The following is a 23,006-nucleotide window of genomic DNA, read 5'->3' on the forward strand; positions in this document are numbered from 1 at the left end:
ATACTGTACCACAAATTAAAAATCAAAATAAGCATTCATCCAACTGTCTAAATGGTTATTATATATACATATATATTTGGTTGGAAAGGGAGAGAGAAAAGAGGAATTTGGAGGCTTTTAAGTACATCATCATCATCGTAGTAGTTAAGACTTGTTGAACACTTAACGTGTCAAGCACTATACATGTATTACCTCAGAAGGAGTACCCTCTATTATAAGCTCAGTTTTGACGAATTAGGAAACTATGTACAACAAGGTTAAATAAATTAGCCAAAGCCATACAGCTAGTTAGTAAGGATGCTGGGGTTTGAACCCAAACAGTCTAACACCAGAACATACACAGATAGGCAGAGACACACACAAATCAAACCTCACTGCCCAAACAGCCAATTTTCACATGTAAATGTCACTTCCTGACTTATTTTAAGTCATTTTAAAACTGGAGAATTAACAATGAGGAAATACTTAAAATCAGTATCACTAAAGTCAGACTTGTCTAAAACAATAAAACTAGACCAAATGTAACTTTTAGTAGAAAGTAAACACCATAAAACCAATTAGGCATAAACAATAAACCAATCAAAAATTTTTTTCTAGGTTCAGTTTTCATGTTTGTTCATGGTAATAAACACCTATTTTAATAATGAAGCACTATGGACAAGCAGAGTAAGCAAAAAGCTGGAGTTTTCTTTCTCAAAATCTGGAGTTCTGCATCTCAAAATTTCAACTAGAATTAGAATAGTCTCCTTACAAATATCATCATGTGTAAAATGATGAGCCAACAAACATTTTAGAGACTATAGCCATGTGAGAGGAACAGTTCTTAGTAAAGTTAAATAAGATACTAAAATGAGTAAACAACCCTGTCTTCAAAAAACAGAATCAAAACACTGTATTAGTAAAATAAATGAAGAAAACCACATGATCATCCCAATAGAAAAAGCCTTTGACAAAATCCAATGCCCTTCCATGTTAAAGCACTCAAGGAGAAAGGAACTTCCTCAACTTGACAAAGGCCATATATGAAAAACCCACAGTTAACATTATTATACTAATGCTGAAAGACTGGATGCTTTTGTGCTAAGCTCAGGAAGACAGGATGTCCACTTCTACCATTTCTACTCAACATTATTATACAGGACGTTCTAGCCAGGGAAAACAGGCAAGAAAAAGAAATACAAAGTGTCCATGTTGCAAAGGAAGAAATAAAGTAAAACTATAACTACACGATCTTGTAGATGGAAAATTCAAAATCTGAAAATTTACAATAAACTAAAAAATTCAATAAAAAACTATTAGAATGAATAAATGAGGTCAGCAAGGTTGCACAACATAAGATCAATATACAAAAATCAACTGTACTTCTACACACTGGCAATAAACAATCTGAAGTGGAATTAAGAAAATAATTCCATTTATAAGAATGTCACAAAGAATAAAATACTTTGGAATAAATTTATCCAAAGAAGTGCAAGACTTGTGCACTGAAAACTACAAAACATTGTTGAAACAAGATCTAAGTAAATGGAAAGACATCCCATACTCATGAAACAAAAGACATAATAATTGTGAAGATGGCAATATTCAAACTGACCTACAAAATTAACACAATATCAGAATCCCAGCTGTTTGCAGAAACTGACAAGCTGATCCTAAAATTCACATGGAAATGCAAGGAACCCAGAACAGCAAAATAATCTTGACAAAGAAAAAAGCTGGAAGACTCACAATTCCCCAAATTCAAAACTTACTACAATGTTATAGTAATCAAGACAGTGTGGTATTAGCATAAGGGTAGATATATATAGATCAATGGAATGATCTAAGAGTCCAGAAACAAATATTTATGATCAATTGACTCTGACAAGGATGTCAAGACACTTTAATGGAGAAAGAATAATCTTTTCAACAAATGGTACTGGGACAAATGGATATCCACATGAAAAAGAATGAATTTGGATCCCTATCTCACACTATATACAAATGCTATCTCAAAATGGAACAGAGATCTAAAGGTAAGAGCTAAAACTATAAGACTCTTAGAGGAAAACATACGAGTTAATCATTGTGACCTCAGATAAAGTCATGGTTTCTTAGCTATAAGACCAAAAGCACAAGCCACAAAGAAAAAAAAAAATAAATTGGACTTCACCAAAAGTAAAAGCATTTGTGCCTCAAAGGACACCATCAAGAAAGTGAAAAGACAATCCACGGAATGGGAGAAAATATTTGTGAATCGTATCTTATAAGGATTTAATATCCAGAATATATAAAGAGTTTTAACAACTGAACAAAAAGACCACCCAATTTAAAAATGGGGAAAGAAAAATGAATAGACATTTCTCAAAAGATATGCAAACAGCCAAAGTATATACGAAAAGATGCTCAACATCATTAGTCATTAGGGAAATGCAAATCAAAACCATAATGAAATATCACTTCATACCCTCTTGTATGGCTGTAATAAAGACAACAACAAGGTTTGGTGAGGATGTGGAGAAATTAGAACCCTCAATTATTGCTGGGAGGAATGTAAAATGGTGCAGCCACTTTGGAAAATAGAGCGGTAATTCCTCTATTATATACTCAGAGTTAACATATGACTCAGCAATTCCACTGCTATGGATAGAAATAAGAGAAATGAAAACATACATACACAAAACTTCTACACAAATGTTCACAGCAGCATTATTCATAATAGCCAAAAAAGAGGAAAATCCAAATGTCCATCAACTGATCACTGGATAAATAATATGTAGTAGACTTATACAATGGAATATTCAGCCATAAAAAGAAATAATACACACTACAATATGGATAAACCTTGAAAATATCACGCTAAGTAAAAGAAGCCAATCATAAAAGACTACACATTACATGACTACATTTATATGAAATGTCCTAAATAATATCTATAGAAAAAGAAAGTAGATATGTGGCTGTGAAGGATTGGGTAGAGAGGGTGATGGGGACGGATTGCTAATAGGTATAAGGTTTCTTACTGTGGTAATGAAAACGCTCTGAAATTAAAAAGTGCTGATGATTGCATAACTCTGAATATAATGAAAACGACTGAACTGTACACTGTAAAAGGGTGAATTTTATGGTATATTCAAATATTTCAATAAAACGTATCTTAAAAAAGAATCAGCTTGAATGAATGAAAACAAATAGCCAAAAATAAGACTGAATTTAAAGCAAAAATGATTGTAGTTACTAATGAAACAAGTTAAAACATTATATTCTTAAATATAATTTAAAAATCCCTTTTATCTGAGATTTAAAAATATCTTTTATAAGCAACAAATGAATATAACTATTTAGCAATCTAAATGAAATGCAGCATAGTAAGAGGGCAAAATAAGACTAAACATTTTTGCAATTAAGCTTTTTTCTTTCTGTCCTGCACCCAATTTTTAAACATTTTAATTTCATTCGAGATTTGAACGCAGGAAGTATTCAACAGATATGAAACAACGAAAACGCAGTGTTCTCTTAAACAAATGAAGACCTCAATCATATAAAGAAATAGTATGGTTTTAGAAACACGTAAGTAAAATCCCAAGAAAAATATGTCTTTTCCATAATAAATCATCATTTATGTTCCATCTAATAGTGTAAAATACACATTAATCCTTAAAATATACATATAAAACATTTTCAGGTAATTCCAATATAAAAAACAATTTATTGGGCTTCTCTGGTGGCGCAGTGGTTGAGAGTCCGCCTGCCAATGCAGGGGACAAAGGTTCGTGCCCCGGTCCGGGAAGATCCCACATGCCGTGGAGCGGCTGGGCCTGTGAGCCATGGCCGCTGAGCCTGTGCGTCCGGAGCCTGTGCCCCACAATGGGAGAGGCCGCAACAGTGAGAGGCCCGCGTACCGCAAAAAAAAAAAAAAAAAAAAAAGTAGGGAAAAGATGCTTTGGTTCAAGATAGTAAGCTGAACATATATGTCTGCTATAACTTTGTTTTAAGAACCTGCTAAAAAAAAAAGTACAGCCAAAAGATAAAAAAAACTTGGAAAATATAAGAAAAAAATGCACTATAAAAGACTTTTAGGAAAGGTAACATCGAATAAGAGAAAAAAAATGTTATCAAAGTAACAGGTCAAAAATGTATTTTACTTAGCTTCTAAAAAAAAAATAATAATGTGTCTTCAGATGGAAGTACCCAGAATGATAAATGAAATAAGACCCATACCTAAATATACCACTGTAAAATCTTATCGCACAAATGCTTAAGACCCTATAGCCTATAAGGAAAAAAATTACCATTTGGATGGCAATAATAACACAAATAAAAGATGAAACAAAGCAGAGCTTCTTATACTAAAGACTCTACTCTGTCTCCACATTTCCCATCTTGTAGCTCTTAAAAGGTAAAGAGAGCAAGCAACAGAATATTCCTTAACCATGTCTGCTTAACTCACTCATTTCTCTTAATTGAGAACTTTAATATGCATTGGGGATATAAATCATAGTCCCTATCCTCAAAAGTCTTAAACTCTAGTAATGGAAATATAAAAGCAAGAGAGCAGATAGGTGCACAGATACTCCCAAATGGTGTTCATTTTTGTAGACAAGAATTTAGCTTGAAAAGAGAAAACACTTTCCAATTACTTTCACGATCGTCAGTTCATTTGGGCTTTAGCCTGTCTTACAGTATTCTACGTCCATGCTGTTCTTTTGTTTTCCTCCTTCCTTTTTATATAATTATATTGAATTCTGTTGGTACTTCCTTGTTTCCTTCAACAGGCATCACCTGTGACTAGTAGAATAAAATATAGTAAAAAAGAATCAGGCAATGGGACCCCAGCCAGTGATAAGTTCTGAAAGTACAACTCCTAGGCAAGTTTCACTGCTGCCACTACCACTGATTACACACATATTTGACAACCTCTACTTTTATGAAGAATGTGGTAATATCAAGAGTGGTATATACTTAGGAAACTGTTAAGATTTTTAAGATTATGTACCTTCTCAGAGAATCTGTTCATTAATTCCTGTCACCAAGGAAAAAGGCAAAGAAAGTACTGGCATTATTCCAACATCTACAGAAGTGACATCTTCAATTTTCCAACCTAGAAAGAGAAGATTGGAGTACCTATAAAATGGAAAAGAACTGGAGAACTTTGATATCCTGTGCAGTTTCTGAAGATACACTTATATCCTGCAAAGTTTAAAAATAAGAATATGGAAAGCTGTATTTTTCATGAACTCGTAAGTGACTAATAAATTATCCGTTTAATTATGTACTATTCTGTGAAATAACTTTCTTTGAGCAGATATTCTGCTAACAAACCAAGAAAGACTTTTAAGGGTAAATTGTTCCTTCCTGCCACAGTAAAAATACTAAACCCAAGAGCATAATTTTAATCCATCAGAAACCCTGAAGATTTCCACTAACTTCTGTTACCACTTCTTTTAGTACATTCTTAGACTTTTAGCAAACAGGGTAATTCAACTCTTTAAGTAGTCCAGTAAGCCTTCAAGGTGTCTACTCTGAATTGGCTTACTTTTCTGTGAATAAAAGATCAGTGGATGATTTTTATTTTTAATGGCCTAAGTCTTGAACCATAATGTGATTATTTTTCAATAACGAAGTTAAAATCTAAATACCACCAGAGTGTGGTCAAAGAATATTGATGAAAGCATCCTTAAAACAAAAAGAGGGTGGGCTTCCCTGGTGGCGCAGTGGTTGAGAGTCCGCCTGCCGATGCAGGGGACACGGGTTCGTGCCCCGGTCTGGGAAGATCCCACATTCCACGGAGCGGCTGGGCCCGTGAGCCAGTGGCCACTGGGCCTGCGCGTCCGGAGCCTGTGCTCCGCAACGGGAGAGGCCCGCGTACCACAAAAAAAAAAAAAAAAAAAAAAACAAAAAGAGGGTGAACTTTAGCAGCAGACCAACTCTACCATTTACCCTGAACATAAACAACAAATCAATTAGCACGTGAAAGCTTTCATTTCTTTGTTATTCTATACTGTTATGAGGAATAAATGGGGGGCAACAAATAAAAGGGGCAGTACATCATACATTTATCCTGGTCAAGATAATACAACCTATTCAAAAAAAATAATTTCTAAAAGTAGCAGATAGCCAGAGAAAAAATGGAAATACATATCTTGATCTGTGATAACTAAGACAACCTATGTGTGCTGCAGAGCTCTCTTCTGTGAACTGCTTCGCCTGCCTCCTTCGTCTCATCAGTGTGAGGATCACCTGCAAGTTTGAGACTAGACTTTTCAACCTCATAATTAGACTCCATGGTCTTTTTTTTTTTTATTGCTGGCTCTCATATCCAGTGATACACTGCTAGGAAGAGGAATAATTCAAACCCGGAATTCCAGTTCCTTTCCATCTTCATAAATATTTCGTACAGCTTCACAGCCCTGTCTCCAAAGGCAATGATAGAGCAAAGTGTCAGCTTATTTCCTTATGGTTGGTTATACCACAAATCTCAAGATGTTATGATTGCTTTAAAATGACATCCTTTCTACACACACTGTACTGAACATGATTCTCGTCTGCCATTTGCCTCACTAAGAATACTACTACCCTGTCTACCAAATATTTAACCAGTACTTCTCAATTCTGGCTCTACATTATAAGCATCCATGGACATTTAAGATAAAAAAAAATTACAGATGTCAAACCCCATGCCGGACTCACTGAATCAGAATATCTAGAGAAGAAATCCAAACACATGTTTGGGCATTGTTTTTTTTTTTTTTTCAGCTCCACAAATCATTCTAACATATATAGCCATGGTTCAGAACAACTGCAAAACCTTGTGGGCTAAAGTATAACATTATCTTCCACAAAATTCATATACTGATATACATACACACATATTGCGTATATATATGAATAATTATTCTGTTTGAAGAAAGAAAGTCTGAAAAATTATTATGAATCCCCTTAATATCTCATCACAGGTCTTACTTTCCAAACTTCTAAAAATTTGCTACTTCCATCTGAACTAGTTCTAATCAACTTGATAGGAATATGCTCAAAACAAAAACTTAAGTCTTTACCAAAGTTTAAGATAGTGAAGAACATCTCATTTTGTATTTTATGACCTATGAATGTATTTGCAATACAAAGCCTTTGTCAAACAGCAATTATTTTCACTTTCATAGTACAGTACCCCTAACTCTATAGTTTCATCTGCTTAACAAACATCAATTTAAAAACCTCTTTTTGAAGATCATGTGTTTTTCACCTATAAAAATTAATACAGACTTCCTATTTGTCGTTCAGCACGTAAGAAATTTGGAAGTTGTCATTCTGTCCTAACAATAAATAAAAAGCTGTTCACACTAAAAATCAACAACTCTTCTTAGATTCATAAGACAAGTGAGGTCACAGGGCAAATGGCTGCCCCTAAAATTGCAGACGCAGATAGGCCAATACAGAAAATCACAACTTACTGAAACAAACCAACCAGCAGACACCTCTGCAGGAATCAGTGCTGGGCTAGGAAAACCTAAACTGTACTTGATGAACTGCTGAAAGCCTAAAGTAGACAAGTCTGTTAGAAACTCCAGGAGGACCCAGTCATGGGAGGGATCCCCATACATTACTGAGTTTTACCTCCATGGGCTCTACCAGGTTCTCACAGTGACTATCTGAGAAAAATCCCCTCCCACTTCCAGGAGGGGGAAAGGGAAAAGCAACCATTTTTAAATACACTGGAGCATTCTGTTCATAACAAGGTCTGCCCTCTGGAGAAACTAAGGAGAGCCTAAACTGCTGGGGGGGCTTATCAGAGCCTAACTGACCTGAAGGAAGGGAAATATACACTTCAACCCACTCTAGCCATCCTAACTCCTCTGAGGGAAGTGGGAGGAGAGGGGAACTGAGGAGCGCCTGTGTAGTTCACAGTCCAGAAGCACAGGCTTGCTCAAAGACTACGACCAAACAACGCTTCCCCTCCCCGTACCACCAAAAATGAATCCAGACACAGACCTTACATCCTTCACAAAAATTAACTCAAAATGGATGGTAGACCTAAATGTAAAACTCCAAACTATAAAATTCCTATAACGTAGGAGAAAACCTAGATGACCCTGTGTATGGCAATGACTTTTTAGATACAACACCAAAGGCACCATCCATGAAAGAAAAAAATGGTAAACTGGACTTGATCAAAATCTTCTGCTCTGTGAAATGCAGTATCAAGAGAATGACAAGATAAACCACAGACCTGAAGAAAATATTTGCAAAAGACACATCTGATAAACTACCATTATCCAAAATACACAGAGAACTCTTAAAATTCAACAATAACAAAACAACCCAATTAAACATGAGCCAAAGACCTTAGCAGACACCTCACCAAAGAAGATACACAGATGGCAAATAAGCATATGAAAAGATGCCCCACATATGTCAGTGGGGAAATGCATATTAGAATAAGGAGATACCACTACAAACCTATTAGAAGAGCCAAAATCCAGAACTGACAACACCAAATGACGACGATGACGTGTAGCAAAAGAGCTCTTCATTGTTGGTGGGAATACAAAATGGTACAGCTATCTTTGGAAGACAGTTTGGCAGTTTCTTACAAAACTAAACATACTCATACAATACAGTAGTCACACTCCTTGGTATCTACCCAAAGGAAATGAAAATGTATACCCACACATAAACCTGTGCATGGATATGTAGAGCCACTTTTTCAAAATTGCCCAAACTTGGAAGCAACTAAAGATGTCCTTCAGTAGGTGAATGGATAAACAAACTGTGGTACGTCAGACAATGGAATATTATATAGCACTAAAAACAAATGAGCTATCAACTATGAAAAAACATAGGAAACTTAAATGCATATTACTAAGTGGAAGACAACCTGAAAAAGCTACTTACTGTATGATTCCAAATATGTAACATTCTGAAAAAGGCAAAATTATGGAGACAGTAAAAGGATCACTGGTTACCAAGAGGCAGGGGAAAGGGAGGGATGAAAAGGTAGAGCACAGAAAATTTTTAGGGCAGTGAAACTGTTCTATACGATAATACAATGGTGGATACATGTCATTATACATCTGTCAAAACCCACAGTATGTACAACACCAAGAATGAACCCTAACGTAAACTACAGACTTTGGGTGATGATGTGTTAATGTAGGTTCATCAGTTGTAACAAATGTACCACTCTAGTGGGGGATGCTAATAATGGGGGAGTCTGGGCCGAGTGGGAACAGGGGTATACGGGAAATCTCTGTACTTACTGCTCAATTTTGCTGTGAGGCCAAAACTGCTCTAAAAAGTAAAGTCTGCCAAAAAATTAATATGTTAAGAAATGAAGCTAGCCACACTCTCATGATTATAAGGGTGGACATAATTTTTACTGCTCACTCACAATTCTAACATCCTGCTAGTCTGCTATTTAAGCAGAACTATAATGTGCACTATTTCTACAGTAAAAATTTAACGAAATGCTAAAATTAACCATGAAAGATGCATAGGTCAACATTTAAAACTTCCTTAATCCAACACAATTGTAATATTTTACAGTAAATATCAAATGGTATTTGAAGAATTGTCAGTCAACTGCTTTCTTTTCATGTGAATGAAACATCAAAACAAAGTAATTGCAGCATCTACACTAAAATATAATTATAGCATTAACTGGGGTTGAAACAGGCCTCTAGTTACATCTTCCACTATTATTCTGAATAAGAATTTTTTATTATTTTTGAATAGAGTGGTTCAAAAATATTCATCCTTATTATTTACTGCTTTGGAGTTAGGACTGTCTCTAAAGGGGTCAAAATGAATTATATTTATTATCACAGGCAATTCTTCAGAATGGCGTTTGGTACATAAATATACTTTCAAATGAACCATTTGCTCAGTCGTCTATGAAATATAGTCATAATCATGGCCTGGGTTAAAGAAACAAAAAGGAACATACATTCTCACATATCATATAACAATCTTTTATCCCAGCATCCATTCTCAGATGCTTAATGGCTAAGTTCTTAAGTATGGCCAAGTGAATTTTAAAAGAAAAATAAAACATATTATAAAAAATACAGTACAAAGACTGCATAGATGGAAAATCTGTTTCAATACTTTTCTTCCCTTTCAAAAGACAAAAAGGAAAAAATACACAAAAGGAAAGCAATTTGGCAGAAAGTACTGCAATAGTTGATGCCACTAGATTTATAGTCACTTTTGGCAGAGTACTGCTGTGAAAAAGCAGAGGTGCTGCTATTACAAGAAAAGATTATGTACTTTCAAGAAAGGGTAGGATTAATCACTCTTCAACAGACAACCTCACCAGGAAAAGCTTCAGAAGTTCCAGAGAGCCCTTACTGAAAGGGAAACACAACCAAAAACCATAAAACAAAACATTATTTAACAATAATTACCATATAATTTCTAAGTCTATATTACTTTTCCCATTAACATCCTGTGTTTAGCAAACCCTAATTTCCAAACGAAGACTGCACTAAAACCAAAAGTATTAGCTATTGTTTTTAGTTAAAAACCTTTGTATTCACTCCCAGTTTAAGGGAATGTTACTCTAGATCAAGGCTCATTTTTAAATCATAGCACCAGTAAATATAAAGAAATATGCTCAGTATGTCATCATTTAATTTGTCTTATATAACAACTAAAGGATTAACACCAGTTGGAGAAATGAAACTAAGTAGAAATTAGCCTTATTTACTGAATAAAATTTATATTTACTGCTAATGAAAAATGATGTAAACAGTGAGCAACTATAAAAATTTTTCATGGCAGATATAATGTTTTCAATTTGTCCCATGTATGTTCATTCCAAGAAGGGATATGCAACATATCTGACTCTTAAAGAAGGTAACCATGCATCTAAATTTGCTTCTAAGAGCTTTATGAGTTTTTTTGGTTATTGTTGTTAATACATTTTTTCAGGTTATTTTCTCCCACAGTGTAAATGATTTATTTTTAATCAAAATTTGCAGACATATAAGAAATCACAATATTTTAATAAAATATTTACATTCACTGTTATTTTTAAAAGTATCTAAATGTTTCTACATAGCTCTATATAATATTAATGAAAATATTAGGAAAAAGCTACAAATGCCAATATATTTTAAATTAAAATTAGGAAGTAAAGGGCTCAAACAATACTTCAATAATAGAACTGATCACTGAATTGTCCCCAAACAATGCCTGATAAGTCATCTTATCATACAAATTATAATTCACCAGAAAAATAATGCATCTTTCATAGGATCAAAAAATACTTATGAAAATAATTTAACTTGGTATATAGCAGTACCATATATCACTGATTCTTTAAAATAGTTGTCTATTTATGACTAAAAGATTAAACTGATATGCGAGTGTAATTTATGAAACTTAACTATAAAAATGTCAGTAGTAATTCCTTCCTGAGTATTCCTCTCCAATTTAAAAGCAAGGAAGCCTAATAAACTAAAGCAGGGATGGCAAACTTCAGCTTGTGGGCTGAATCTAGTCCACTGCCTGATTTTATAAATAAAGTTGTACTGAAATATCTACACTCCTTCCTTCACACATTGCCTACGGCTGCTTTTGCGCTACACTGGCAGTGTTGAGTAGCTGGGTCAGAGACAATAGAGCCAAAATATTTACTATCTAGCACTTTACAGAAAAAGTTTGCAGACTCCTGAATTATAGATTTAGACCTTCATTACTTCATTTGTATGCACACACACACTCATCTTTTATATGATCTTTAGTAGAGAAGTATTAAGCTAATCATTTAAGAATCTGTATGTTCTTTCTGTTTTGATTTTATAATTGTATATTGACCACTGTCCAATTTCTGGCCTCTTTATAAGGCAGAGGATACTGCTTGATTCTGATTTGCACTGCTTTGGACGCTACTGCATCTTCTCATATGCTGTAACATTTCTGACAGTTTATTTTAAAATAAAAATACCTCAATATTATAGCTATAATTTCCAAAAGGACTAGTTTTAGCCATTTAATGACTATGTGATATTACGTATAAAGGATGGTAATGTAGAAATTTAGATTTTAAACACTGAATTAAGAAAAAGATTGCTACATGGGTGGAAAAAAGGGATGGAATTAAAACCAAAAATACATCACAAAGAGAAAGGCACTGGGCTTTAAAGGATTACTTTAACAGGGAAAAATGTATTCTAGACCAGGGGTCCCCAACACATTAGGGCTCCTGTTAGGAACCAGGCTGCACGACAGGAGGTGAGCGGCAAGTGAGCCAGCGAAGTTTCACCTGCCACTCCCCACTGCTCCCCATTGCTCGCATTACCGCCTAAACCATCCCTCCTCCCCCATCCGTGGAAAAACTGTCTTCCATCAAACCGGTTCCTGGTGCCAAAAAAGTTGGGGAACGCTGTTCTAGACTTAAGGAATCACTAAACACATGGCCCACTGTGGAACACTGAGTAGTAAGGAATAAACTGTCAACGATTCTTTCCCCTTCCCCTCCTTCCACCCAAGCCCCAAAATAAAAACAAAAGTTACACATAAAACAGAGCTAGTATCCAAAATTTCTTTAAAATGAAATACAAAAGAATGAGAGATTAAAGCAATTGGGACTGCTAAATCTGCAAGTAGATGACTGTTACTTAAAATTTTCAAAAATGTTAAAAATTATAATAACAATATATGGAAGACAACTAACTTGTCTTTCTTCTTTGGTGTTGCAAATAAATATTAGAAATAGGTTTAAGTTAAAGTACAAGACCTATTATATAGAAGCCTGAACATCTTCACAGGAAGAAGTTTGAGTAATTAAATCCAAAGGTACTATTGATATTTCCTCCTTAGAATGATTTACATCACACGTGACTAAGGGAAGGGAGATGTATCAAATACCTTTTGGTAGTCTTTTATGATTATAGTTTATGAACTCTTAGTTTATTTTACAAAAATCAAGTCAACAGTCACTTTGTTTTGCTTCCTAGGAAGTTTTATAGTACTATATTATGTTTAATAAAAGGCATTCAAATATAAAAGATAGTATATAGTAAAACATCCTTTTCTCTTTGTCATTCTGCTATATTCTTAAACAGACATCTATTTAGTTCAAACCAAAGACATTTCATTAATCTGCAATCCCAAGATACCGAATATACCTTCCGATGACGATAATGCACCAAATCAGGACAGGATATTCTCATTTAAGCATTATCAATCACAGTGCTGACACTCCGATTATTAATTTCCTTCTTGTAAACAAGGTGTCACTTCTAATGCATGAAGTTAAAGTCAAAAAGTGACACCCAAAGCTTATCTTTTATTTAGTGATAATCATCCCTATAGTCCACTTACTTACATGCACATTGCTAGTTATTACTTTTCCAACCTACTATACAATTACTCAAATTACATGCTAGCAAGTCAATGAAATTAGTCTCTATTAAATTTCTTACATAAAAATTAATAAAATCATATGATTAGGAACCCAGTATTATTTTTAAGCAATCTCATTTTAATTTACATCCTGACCATTAACACCCAATAAAGGAAAGTAAACTTTGTAAATAATATTTTAAAATGGCCCAAGTTTCCTATGTCATTAATGAGGCCCTACCGATTAAACAAAGGAAAAGCAACAACCCACCATCCTAGTATGCAATGTGAGCTGCTGTTTCATCAACGAAAGAAGTGTATCTCACATGCTTTTTCCTGCTCCCTTTTGTAAATAAAAGTTTACAACTGTGCATCTGCTGACTTACTATGAATGCAGGCAACGGGTACAAAGTAAAGGGACCCACAATGGGATTGAGTCTAACACTTCACCCTCTTTAACAGATACTCAGAACAACCAATCAGAAGACAACTCTGGACAGAGATGGTCCAGAGCATTCCCAAATCCTCCACAGAAGAAAATTCAAGATCCTAGAGCCGGAAGGACTCTTAGAAATCACAGATCCCAATTTCCTCATTTTACAGAAAAGGAAACTAAAGCCTAGAGATTTTAGTTGGCTTATCCAAAATTAGTCTGAAGACTAAACACAAGCTTGTAATAAGGGAATTCTTCCAACATTCCTTTAGCTTTTTCTGTCAGGATGGCAAAGTCAAGTTATATTTTTAAAAGCAAATTATACTAAAAAACAAATGGAAAATGAAGAGAATACCTAGCAGAAATAAAAACCCATTTTACTTAAAGTAAAAAGGCTTACCAAGCACAGACTTGATTCCCCAGTAATTAACATATCCCTTTTCAATCCCATTTAGATTCTATCATACCTTGTTTCCCTCCACAGGAAATTCATTGCAAAATAACTGCTTCCAGGCAGACACCTTTTCTGGTAGTTTCTAAAGTAAATGTGCCTATTCTCCTTGCTGCAGTACTCCACGCTGAGAATCACAACCTATAGCTGACACAGTACTCATTCTTCCTTTTATACAAAGTCCTCTTCAGTGAGGAGCTAAGAGTTGAGAAGTAAAAGTATTTCGAAGTCCTTGTTTCTCCTCTACAGCTAGAATTTCAAATGACTAGAGTTCTTCTATGAACAAAAAGGATGGCGGGGTAGAAGAGTAACAAAAATTTGGCTAAATTCTAGCTGAACTGTTTCATTTTTAACTACTTTGAACAAAAATCTATTTCCAAATCTTTTTTCCAGTTTTGTTAATTACAATAAAATAAAATTAATAAGCAGCAAGTCAAACATTGCAATGCTAGCTATCTTATAGTACAAAACCATTAAACAATCATTTATCACCTACTATGTGAAACAAACTTTCACAATCATTTATCACCTAGTATGCGAAACAAACTTTCACGTATTATCTTATCACATCTAAATAGAAATCCTTAAAACTTGTGGTTGAAAAGAACACAACCATTTTAAAGACAAAAACAGTACTTGAAGACCTTTTCCTTCGAAGACTGACTACATCAGCTACAAAAATAATGAAATTAAGGCCTTCCTACACAGAGCCTGGCAGCTAGTTGCTTCTCAGCAAGTATTTGCTGAAATAAATGAAAGAACTGAACATTAAAACCATAGAAAAACTCTCATATTTATAATAATATCATACTGAATAGTCACCAAAACAGTCCTTGCATGGTCCTAAAAACATACACATTATTGCATTTAATCCTGACGCTCACTTCATGAGCTAATTGGGTTATTATTCCTACTTAACTGGTGAAGAACTAGGACAAAGTGTAGTTGTTCTCAACCAGGAGCCCCTGGAAGTGTGTGAGGGCATGTGGGTTACCACACTAACAGCAGAGGTAACCCTGGCATTTAGTAAGTGGGAGCCAGGGATATTAAATAGCCTGCAATGTGCTGGGCAAACCCACAGAATTATCCAGCCCCAAATACTAGCACTACTGAGAGACACTGACCAAGGATAAATGGACAAAGCCAAACAGCTAACAGTGACTTTAAGTTATTTCGATTCAATAACAAAATCCAGGAAATCACCGAGGACCAACCCAAAGGAAATCAAATGTAAAAGTGTATCAAATTCTCAAGCTAGAATCAGTCTAGGCTACCTTCTCGAAATGGCAATAGGATAAAAGTAAAAGATTACATAATTCCAAACTCCACATCACTCTGCCACACTCTTTATTTACCAAGTTTTCCATTTCTGTCTTGTAATTGCCTCGGTGCTGTATTTGAAAACTTTATCACCACCTTTAGTTGCTCCCTCTAAGATCTGATACAAAGAAGTCATCAAGTCCTTCTCCAGTTCCCATTCTACTACCCCGGCTTTGGATCCACTTTACTACCCATATGGATTTAGTTACATATTAAGGTTCCCTTGGTTCTATTCTTTTCAACCACTGCATTATTAATCATCCTAAAAATCACAAGGTCTTCCTGAGAGCATATCTCCTTATATAATGATTCCTACAATGATTCCTTACTGAATAACACCCAGATAACTCAGGCTAGCACTCAAGGTTTTCCACCTACTGGTTCCTTATTTCTCCCTCCAACTCAATTAGGATCACAATTCCAAGCAGTCTCTAGTATTCCTCTAAACTACCATGATCCCTTTTCTCTACTTTTGCCCACACTGTTAGCCTAGAATACTTTTCCGACTCCTCCTTCCCTGCCATTCTCAAGCCTCATCGACTAATGTGCAGAAGTGTCATTAAACGCAATAAACTTCCCTGTAATCTGACCTTGTGTTATGTGAGTAGACCCTAAATAACTCTTATTTCAATTATGTTTATCTAGTTCTAGTCCTTGAACATAAGAATCATATTTTCATTTCTTTTGCATACTCACCTAGAACAATATATAGCTACTTAGAATCACAAAGTTGTTTCTCGAAGAAATCATCTAATACAGCACCTTCATTTTAAAAGTAAGAAAAAACTAACTCAAGGACACATAATTCTTTAGTGGCAAGACACGAACAAGAAATAAGGCCACAATTCATAATCGAATGTTAACGCTTAACAAGTGCTTGTTAAATGAACTCCAATGTACAGAAATCATTTTGTAAGCCTGCATTCAGCAAAATTACACTGCAATTTGAAAGACAAGCCCATGCCTTATCAAAGCAGAGACTGCCTACGATATTTTCCACAAGTCAGGAAGACAATAAATGAGATCCTTTGATAATTGTGATACTTAAAAACTCAATTTTTTACAAAGATTAAGTAAATTTGAAAGTCCATTTTTTGGCACAGTCCTTGAGATACTCATACATAAAACAACCTTGTTGTGTTTAGACGAAAATACCTTAAAATAAGATCAGGGTAGCCCATAGTTACAACAGACTATGAAGCAATTCAAAATTATACTAGTAAACCAGGAGTCCAGATAAGGACAACAGCAGAATTACTAGAAATGCCTTCATTCTTCACTTAGAACCTTTTTTCTCCCCTTTACTTATTCCATATGGGGATAGATGATTACTTTATCTCAATAGTTCTGATGCTTAGATTACTCAGAAGAACCAAACTGTACCTATTTCTACATGGCGAAAGGAGGAGAATTAAGATAATTAAATCACTACTGTACAACTTGGCATATAAAATTATGCTTCCCTGCTTCCTATCAGTAAGTTCGTTCCAACCTCATATTCACTCCAGAAGCCAAAAAGGTTGAACACAAGGCATGTTTATAATGACATCAGCCATTTGCTATACGTTAATGCAGCAAATACATTAAATTTATCTTGCTTCATCATTTGTTAGATACTGTTTAAGGATTCAGATTTTCACAATTCTTGTCTACAAACATTAGATATCGGATGTAAATTCTTCATCATTTTTTTTCTAACCTCAAAATAGATAACTTAGTATAGTCCTCCAACATTTAGGAAGACATTCTATTAGTTAAATTAGACATGCAATTCAAATTCTAATAACCCAGTCCCACTTTTGAAAACCTCCTACTCTGCTCGACAGTTAGATGAAAGAAGACTTTATTTACAAGTATATTTCTGCTCTGAAGACATCTTTTAGAACAAATGTATGACAGACTACAAGAGTCTAATATGAGAAGAAAATAAAGAGAAGGATTGTAAGAAGCCAAATGCAACAGTGAAAAATATAAAAGAACTAGGGCAAGAGAAGAGACTTATTATTAAGTCTGCACATTAAACCAATATGGAGCTTTGAAATAAACTATAGTTGTCTAGCTTTCAAAACAAAGAACAGAGAAATTAACAAATTTTAAGCCACGTATGTGGAAATTATGTAAAACTAAAAAGATCTTAGTCTTGTTTTAGATAAAGATTTTTATTTTACTTTAAAATAAAAAAAGATTTCTATTTTACTTTAGATTTTCTACAAACCAAAGCCATAATAAAGCTCATAAGCTTATCTCCTACTTAAACCTAACAGAAGGAACGACTAGTGGTATTACTGGTAGGGAAACCAATTTATCACTGTGGAATGTTCATATAAATCTCGTAAAAAGGTAAAATAAAAATGTATTTGGTAAACTGCTCTCCTAACTTCACTGTAAATACAGTGAGAGGTTCTAAAAAAAATTTAGAGTGTAACTGTAAATTACAGATTCACTTTTCATGCAGTATTTAACTATAAAAAAATGTATAAAAGCAAAAGACATATAAGTGATGATTTCGTACACTTGATCCTTTTCATTTGACAGTTAGCATTAGGCCTAACATTTCAATTTTAACTTCTCCCTTTGTGTAATTTGCTAATTCCTCAAATGCAGTAGGGGTAAAAAGTCTTGTCTAAGAAAAACATTTGATTTTATAAAATCAGCCTTGCTTGCGGTACTCATGATTATATTAAGTTATAAAAGGAGCAGACTGGCTGTTAAAGGAAAAAAGTTATGTACCGTAAGAAAACTGAGACCACACTGGGTCTCAACTAGGAAAATAGTAAAAATTGAACCCACTTAAAAGAAAACCAAAATAATCTAAAAATAGTTGATTTAATTCAACTTTTTTTTTCCCCCTTTGAGTCCAGAGGTGATACTCTTTTGCTGTGAACCAAAAAAAATTGGCTTTTCATTCTAAACAGTCCATCTGGATCCAATACCACACTACTCTGTCACTACACGGGGTGTTGCTGAACACTTAGCACCCACACTACCAAAATTAATTTTATTCCCATCTTCACAAGACTAAAATAGGAGCCCTAAACTAGAAGGTATTGATCACTGGATACCGGAATAAAAATATCTATACAATTGAAGTAAAAAATATTTTAGTGTCAACTATCTAGATATTTGGGTAAGAACTATTTAGAAATACTGTCTTAGAAATTCACAGATTCAGATCTAGCTTGGTCAGATTTTACCATTTTTACAGGTATGAGTGCACTACTGGTATTTACTATGAATGATAGACTTCACTTAGTAACACAATTCAGTGAAAACTTTTATAAGCATTTTGAACATAGCACACTAATCACAAATAAAATATCCTGATACCACATATAGCACTACTTTGAAATGAAGATTGTAAAGGTTATAAAAAAAGGTAAGACACATGTTTAACTCAAATGCAGGCTCCCCTCCTCCTTCTCAGGAGCCAGATAAATCTAACACGTGGGGAGTAAAGTTTCCTGCTCCTCCGTGTTTCTTATCATCTAGTGTTTTCGTCTATTTATTACCAACATGTTACTTCAATAATATGTAGGAAGCAGATATCCTACTGATGGATGAACAAAGCATTTTCTTTTTAAAATTTTATGTTTAAGTTTAAAATTAAGGGCATTTAGGTTAATATGGGTAAATATCATAGTAAAAGTAAACACAATTTTATTTCAAGTTAAATAGTTTGAGAGGAATTGTGAAGTGTTCTCCATTGTTCAGACTGAAAAAATTATCTTGAAGAATGAGTAGGTATTTGGAAAAAAATGCTATGACAAAACAATTACAGTTCATGCATAACCAAGAAAAATAATCCTCTATACTAATACGTACAGCTAGCCTAACAGTATTTACATATACATAACAAACGTAGACCATCAAAGGGAAAACATATCAAGACAGTACACTTCTCCATTTGCATTATACTAACAAAATGCTCTAAAACTTTTAGAAATAGCAATACTTCATAACTATTTATATAAAACTTATATTTGTTTTCTAATGATTTTCTAGATGGACAAGTCAGAAACAAATTCAAATTCAACCTCTAATTCATTAGAATAAATAGTCATAATTTCAACATCTACCATGCACAATATTTTTAAAAAAGCAAATAAAATGTGCCTTGTGCTATTGTCTTTAAACCTCATCCTGTACATACTCCGTTCAATAGACCACTAGTATAAGCAGATATATTTCCCCTTAGAAACTTCTACTTCCCTGCAAAGACAGTAATTATTATAGCAAAACTTTAGAACTCTATGTGGATACGTGTTTAGCTACTATAAATTGACCTAAGAAACATCACAGCAACATACAACCTGCATGCAAGTATAATCATGGGGGGAGATACAACCACATGATTTCACATAATACCTGATCATACCATTTCTTTGGCATTAAACAGGAAAAGCAACTAATCAGCAATACAGAAGGACTGGGGAGAATACAGTAAAAGTTAAAAAATAAAATTAAATTAAATTAAAGGATACAGCCTTAAAGCACCAGTCTGAGTTCCCACTGCCAGGATCTTCTGTACAGGATCAAAGGCCAGGGCTGAGGGTTGATAGGGAAATCCATGGCGAACAGTCTAGGGATGGGCAAGTGACATCACAGCAACCAAGGCAGAAAGCAAAGTTTTAAAACAGAAAAGTCAATAGAGGTATTAGAACCGAGAAGCAATTATAATTGATGCAAAACACATATACATGCACTGCTATAAAAAAAAAAACTATGAAGTCTACATCAAACAAAAACCTATGCACACAGAATCTGAAACCAAAAAAACAAAACAAAAAAAACGATCCCAACCTTAATTTCTGCTTTTCCATCATAGTGGTAGGCTTTAGAAGAAAATTTAATATTCTATACTATTATGTCTGAGAACAAATTACTGAAGTTTGCAGTGGTCAAAAATTCTGTATATTCGTTTAAAAATGCAATTCATGCTTTTTTTCAAGTGTGCTAACTTCATCATTACTTTATTTGGATGCTAAATACAAGTATTTCTAAGGAAATGCTGTCATAATTACTCTAATTAAGGATTCAGTAAAGCAATTAGCAAACATCTATCTCATCATTTTGCAACTGTAACAGAATGAAAATAAACACAGCATATATTTTTGCATTTTGCAATTAAATCCTTAATAATTTTAGGACACTGGGGCAAAAAAGTATGTACACACTTTTATGAAACTCTGACTTATGAATGCCTGGTATTAATACCAACACAAGTTTGTATTTCTCATTGAGCAGCTGGTGAATTAATTCGCTGCATCATTCTTTCTGAATTACAGACCGCTCTGGCAACTGTCGTGCCATTAATGGGCAAAAATCACAGCTCTAACTTTTTCACCAAACAAAATGATAGAAAGACCCTATGATTTCATATTTTAAGCCTCCTACCACATTTTAAGGGAAAAGTGATGAGCAAATATCTAGTTGAACACGTTTGGCTTTTTGATAAACAACATTCATTAGACACTGTTCCCAAAGGAAACTTGTAAGTCAGTGAATTATGTATTAAAATGCTTGAATATAAAAGCCATAAGATTAAGGTCAGTATAATACGTTAGAAGCAACCTTGAAATGACTGCCGCACGTGAAAATCAACGAAAAGGAGTAAGATGATGTCAATCTCCAAAATAGCCCACCAAGCAAAGTGTGCTAGAGGAGCGAGACCTTTATTCGAGGTATGATTATTATTGGCGTTCTATCCCTCGACTCGTGTGTAAAGCCTGAGTTGCCCCTAAAACGACCCCGATTTTCGCGGGTCTGCGCGCTCCGTTCACCTTGCACAGCTGAAAGTGCTCGGACTGGAGCGTTTCCTGGATCTCGGGCTCCCGGTTCCCAGGCGGGTGCTGCTGCTGCAGTTGCTGCTGCTGCGAGGCCGAAGACGAGCCGGCGGTCAGGCCGTCCAGCACCTTCCTGATGTTGAATTTCCTCATGGTCTCGGCGGGGTCCCCCGCAGCCCGGGAGGAGAGGTAAGGGGCGACCCCAGGCGGGGGGGAACCAGCCCGGGCCGAGGGCAGCTTCGACCGAGGACGCGGAGGTGTGGGACAGAGTGTCAGTGTGAGGGGAAGGAGGCAGCTGGGGAGAAGCAAAAGATAATCCGAGCAGGATATACTGCGACGGGAGAACCGCGGCCGCCAGAACCCCGAGCGCCGACCCCTCTTCCTCCGAGGCCGCCGCTGCTCGCCGCGGCTGCTGCGGCGCCGCTTGAGCCGCCGCCGCCGCCGCCGACTCGCTCCGCGGCCCGGCGGCACAGCAGTGGCAGCGGCGCCCCGAGCCCGCTCCGCCTAGCCTCACCTGGCGGCGGGCTGACTCTGCGCCGCGCCGCCGCCCCGGCTCGCCCCCGCCGCCGCCGAGTCCATGGCCCGCGGCCCCGCCGCCCACCCGGGCCCCACAGTCCCTCGGCGCTTCCTCCCGCTCCTGCTTCTCCTCCTCCCGGGGGTCGCCGGTTCTCCGTCCGCCGCCGCCGCCGCTCGGCCTCCCGGCCGTTCAGCGCCGCTGCCCGCCGGCCATAGCACGCAGGGCGCCCGGGGTGGGTCCCAGAGCTCTCCGCTTCGCTCCTCCGAGGCTAGCTCAGCCCGCCCTCGCTCTTTCAGAGCCCCGGCTGCCCACCTCAGGCTCCGCCGCCGCCCGCGCTCCCGCCCGGCCGCTCCCTCTCGCCTGACAGGGCGCCTCGGCACACGGCACCAACGCCCGCTCGGAGCAGCAGCGGCAGCCTGGGTTACAGCACCGGCCGCGGCGGTGGCGGCAGCTGGGCCTCGGCGGAGCCGGGCTGCTGAGCATGCGCACCGCTCGTACCCACCCCCTCCTCAGCCACCGGAGTGGAGCTGGGGTTTAAATTATCCTCTACGAAAATCCCAGACCGTGGCTAAATTTCTCCCATCTCAATTGCCTTGCCAGAGGATGCAGCTGCTTTTCCTGCAGCTGGGAGAGTAAAAATGTTGATGACTAACAAGCAGCAGGAATCCTTTATTTCAAAATCGGTCATTGAAGCGGGGGTTTATATTCTCACCCCTTAATGAGGCACACACTCCCGGCTGCTGGCTGCAATATTATTGTTGTTGCTTTATTGATGGGCTTTGTTTTGGATTGATTTGGATTTGGATTTTGAAAAACAGCGTCTAGACAACGGTTATGTCTGTGGCAAGGGGATGACAGACTTATAAAGGGTACCAGGAAAGATGAACCTAGAAAGGGAAAAATGAATTCTTTCCTGTAGCTGTTACTGTTGGTAGGATGAAAGCATGGCCAATGGCAGGTAGCTGCTAGAATGGGAAGAGGATGCCAAAGGGAAACGGCTCCAAGGCTGGGTGTTTGCCCCGACCAGTGACACGCCAGCCCTGGATTCAGTCCGCACGCTAGCGTGGGTGGAGATGCGAGCGGGAGCGAGGGTGGAAGTAAACACAGCGCGGACACTCAGACCTTCAATCCGCCCGGTAATGCTGATTATCCACTAAGTAATCCCCAGTAGCTTCT

At 36.6% G+C, this 23,006-nt stretch overlaps 1 protein-coding gene across 3 annotated transcripts in view; it reads right to left on the reverse strand.

Moving 5' to 3' along the window:
- STXBP5 (syntaxin binding protein 5) overlaps positions 1–21,466 on the reverse strand; it is a 165,153-nt gene extending 143,687 nt beyond the window's left edge. For all 3 annotated transcript variants that reach the window (XM_065889248.1, XM_065889250.1, XM_065889249.1), the window contains exons 1-2: positions 21,311–21,466; positions 20,012–20,109 (exon numbers count right to left, since the gene is read on the reverse strand). In XM_065889248.1, the coding sequence (XP_065745320.1) occupies positions 20,012–20,109; positions 21,311–21,466 (254 nt within the window). The remainder of the gene's footprint in view (positions 1–20,011; positions 20,110–21,310) is intronic.
- Positions 21,467–23,006: the final 1,540 nt, after the last annotated feature.

The sequence above is a fragment of the Phocoena phocoena genome, chromosome 12, assembly GCF_963924675.1.
Source record: "Phocoena phocoena chromosome 12, mPhoPho1.1, whole genome shotgun sequence".
In the NCBI taxonomy this organism is placed as follows: domain Eukaryota; kingdom Metazoa; phylum Chordata; class Mammalia; order Artiodactyla; family Phocoenidae; genus Phocoena; species Phocoena phocoena.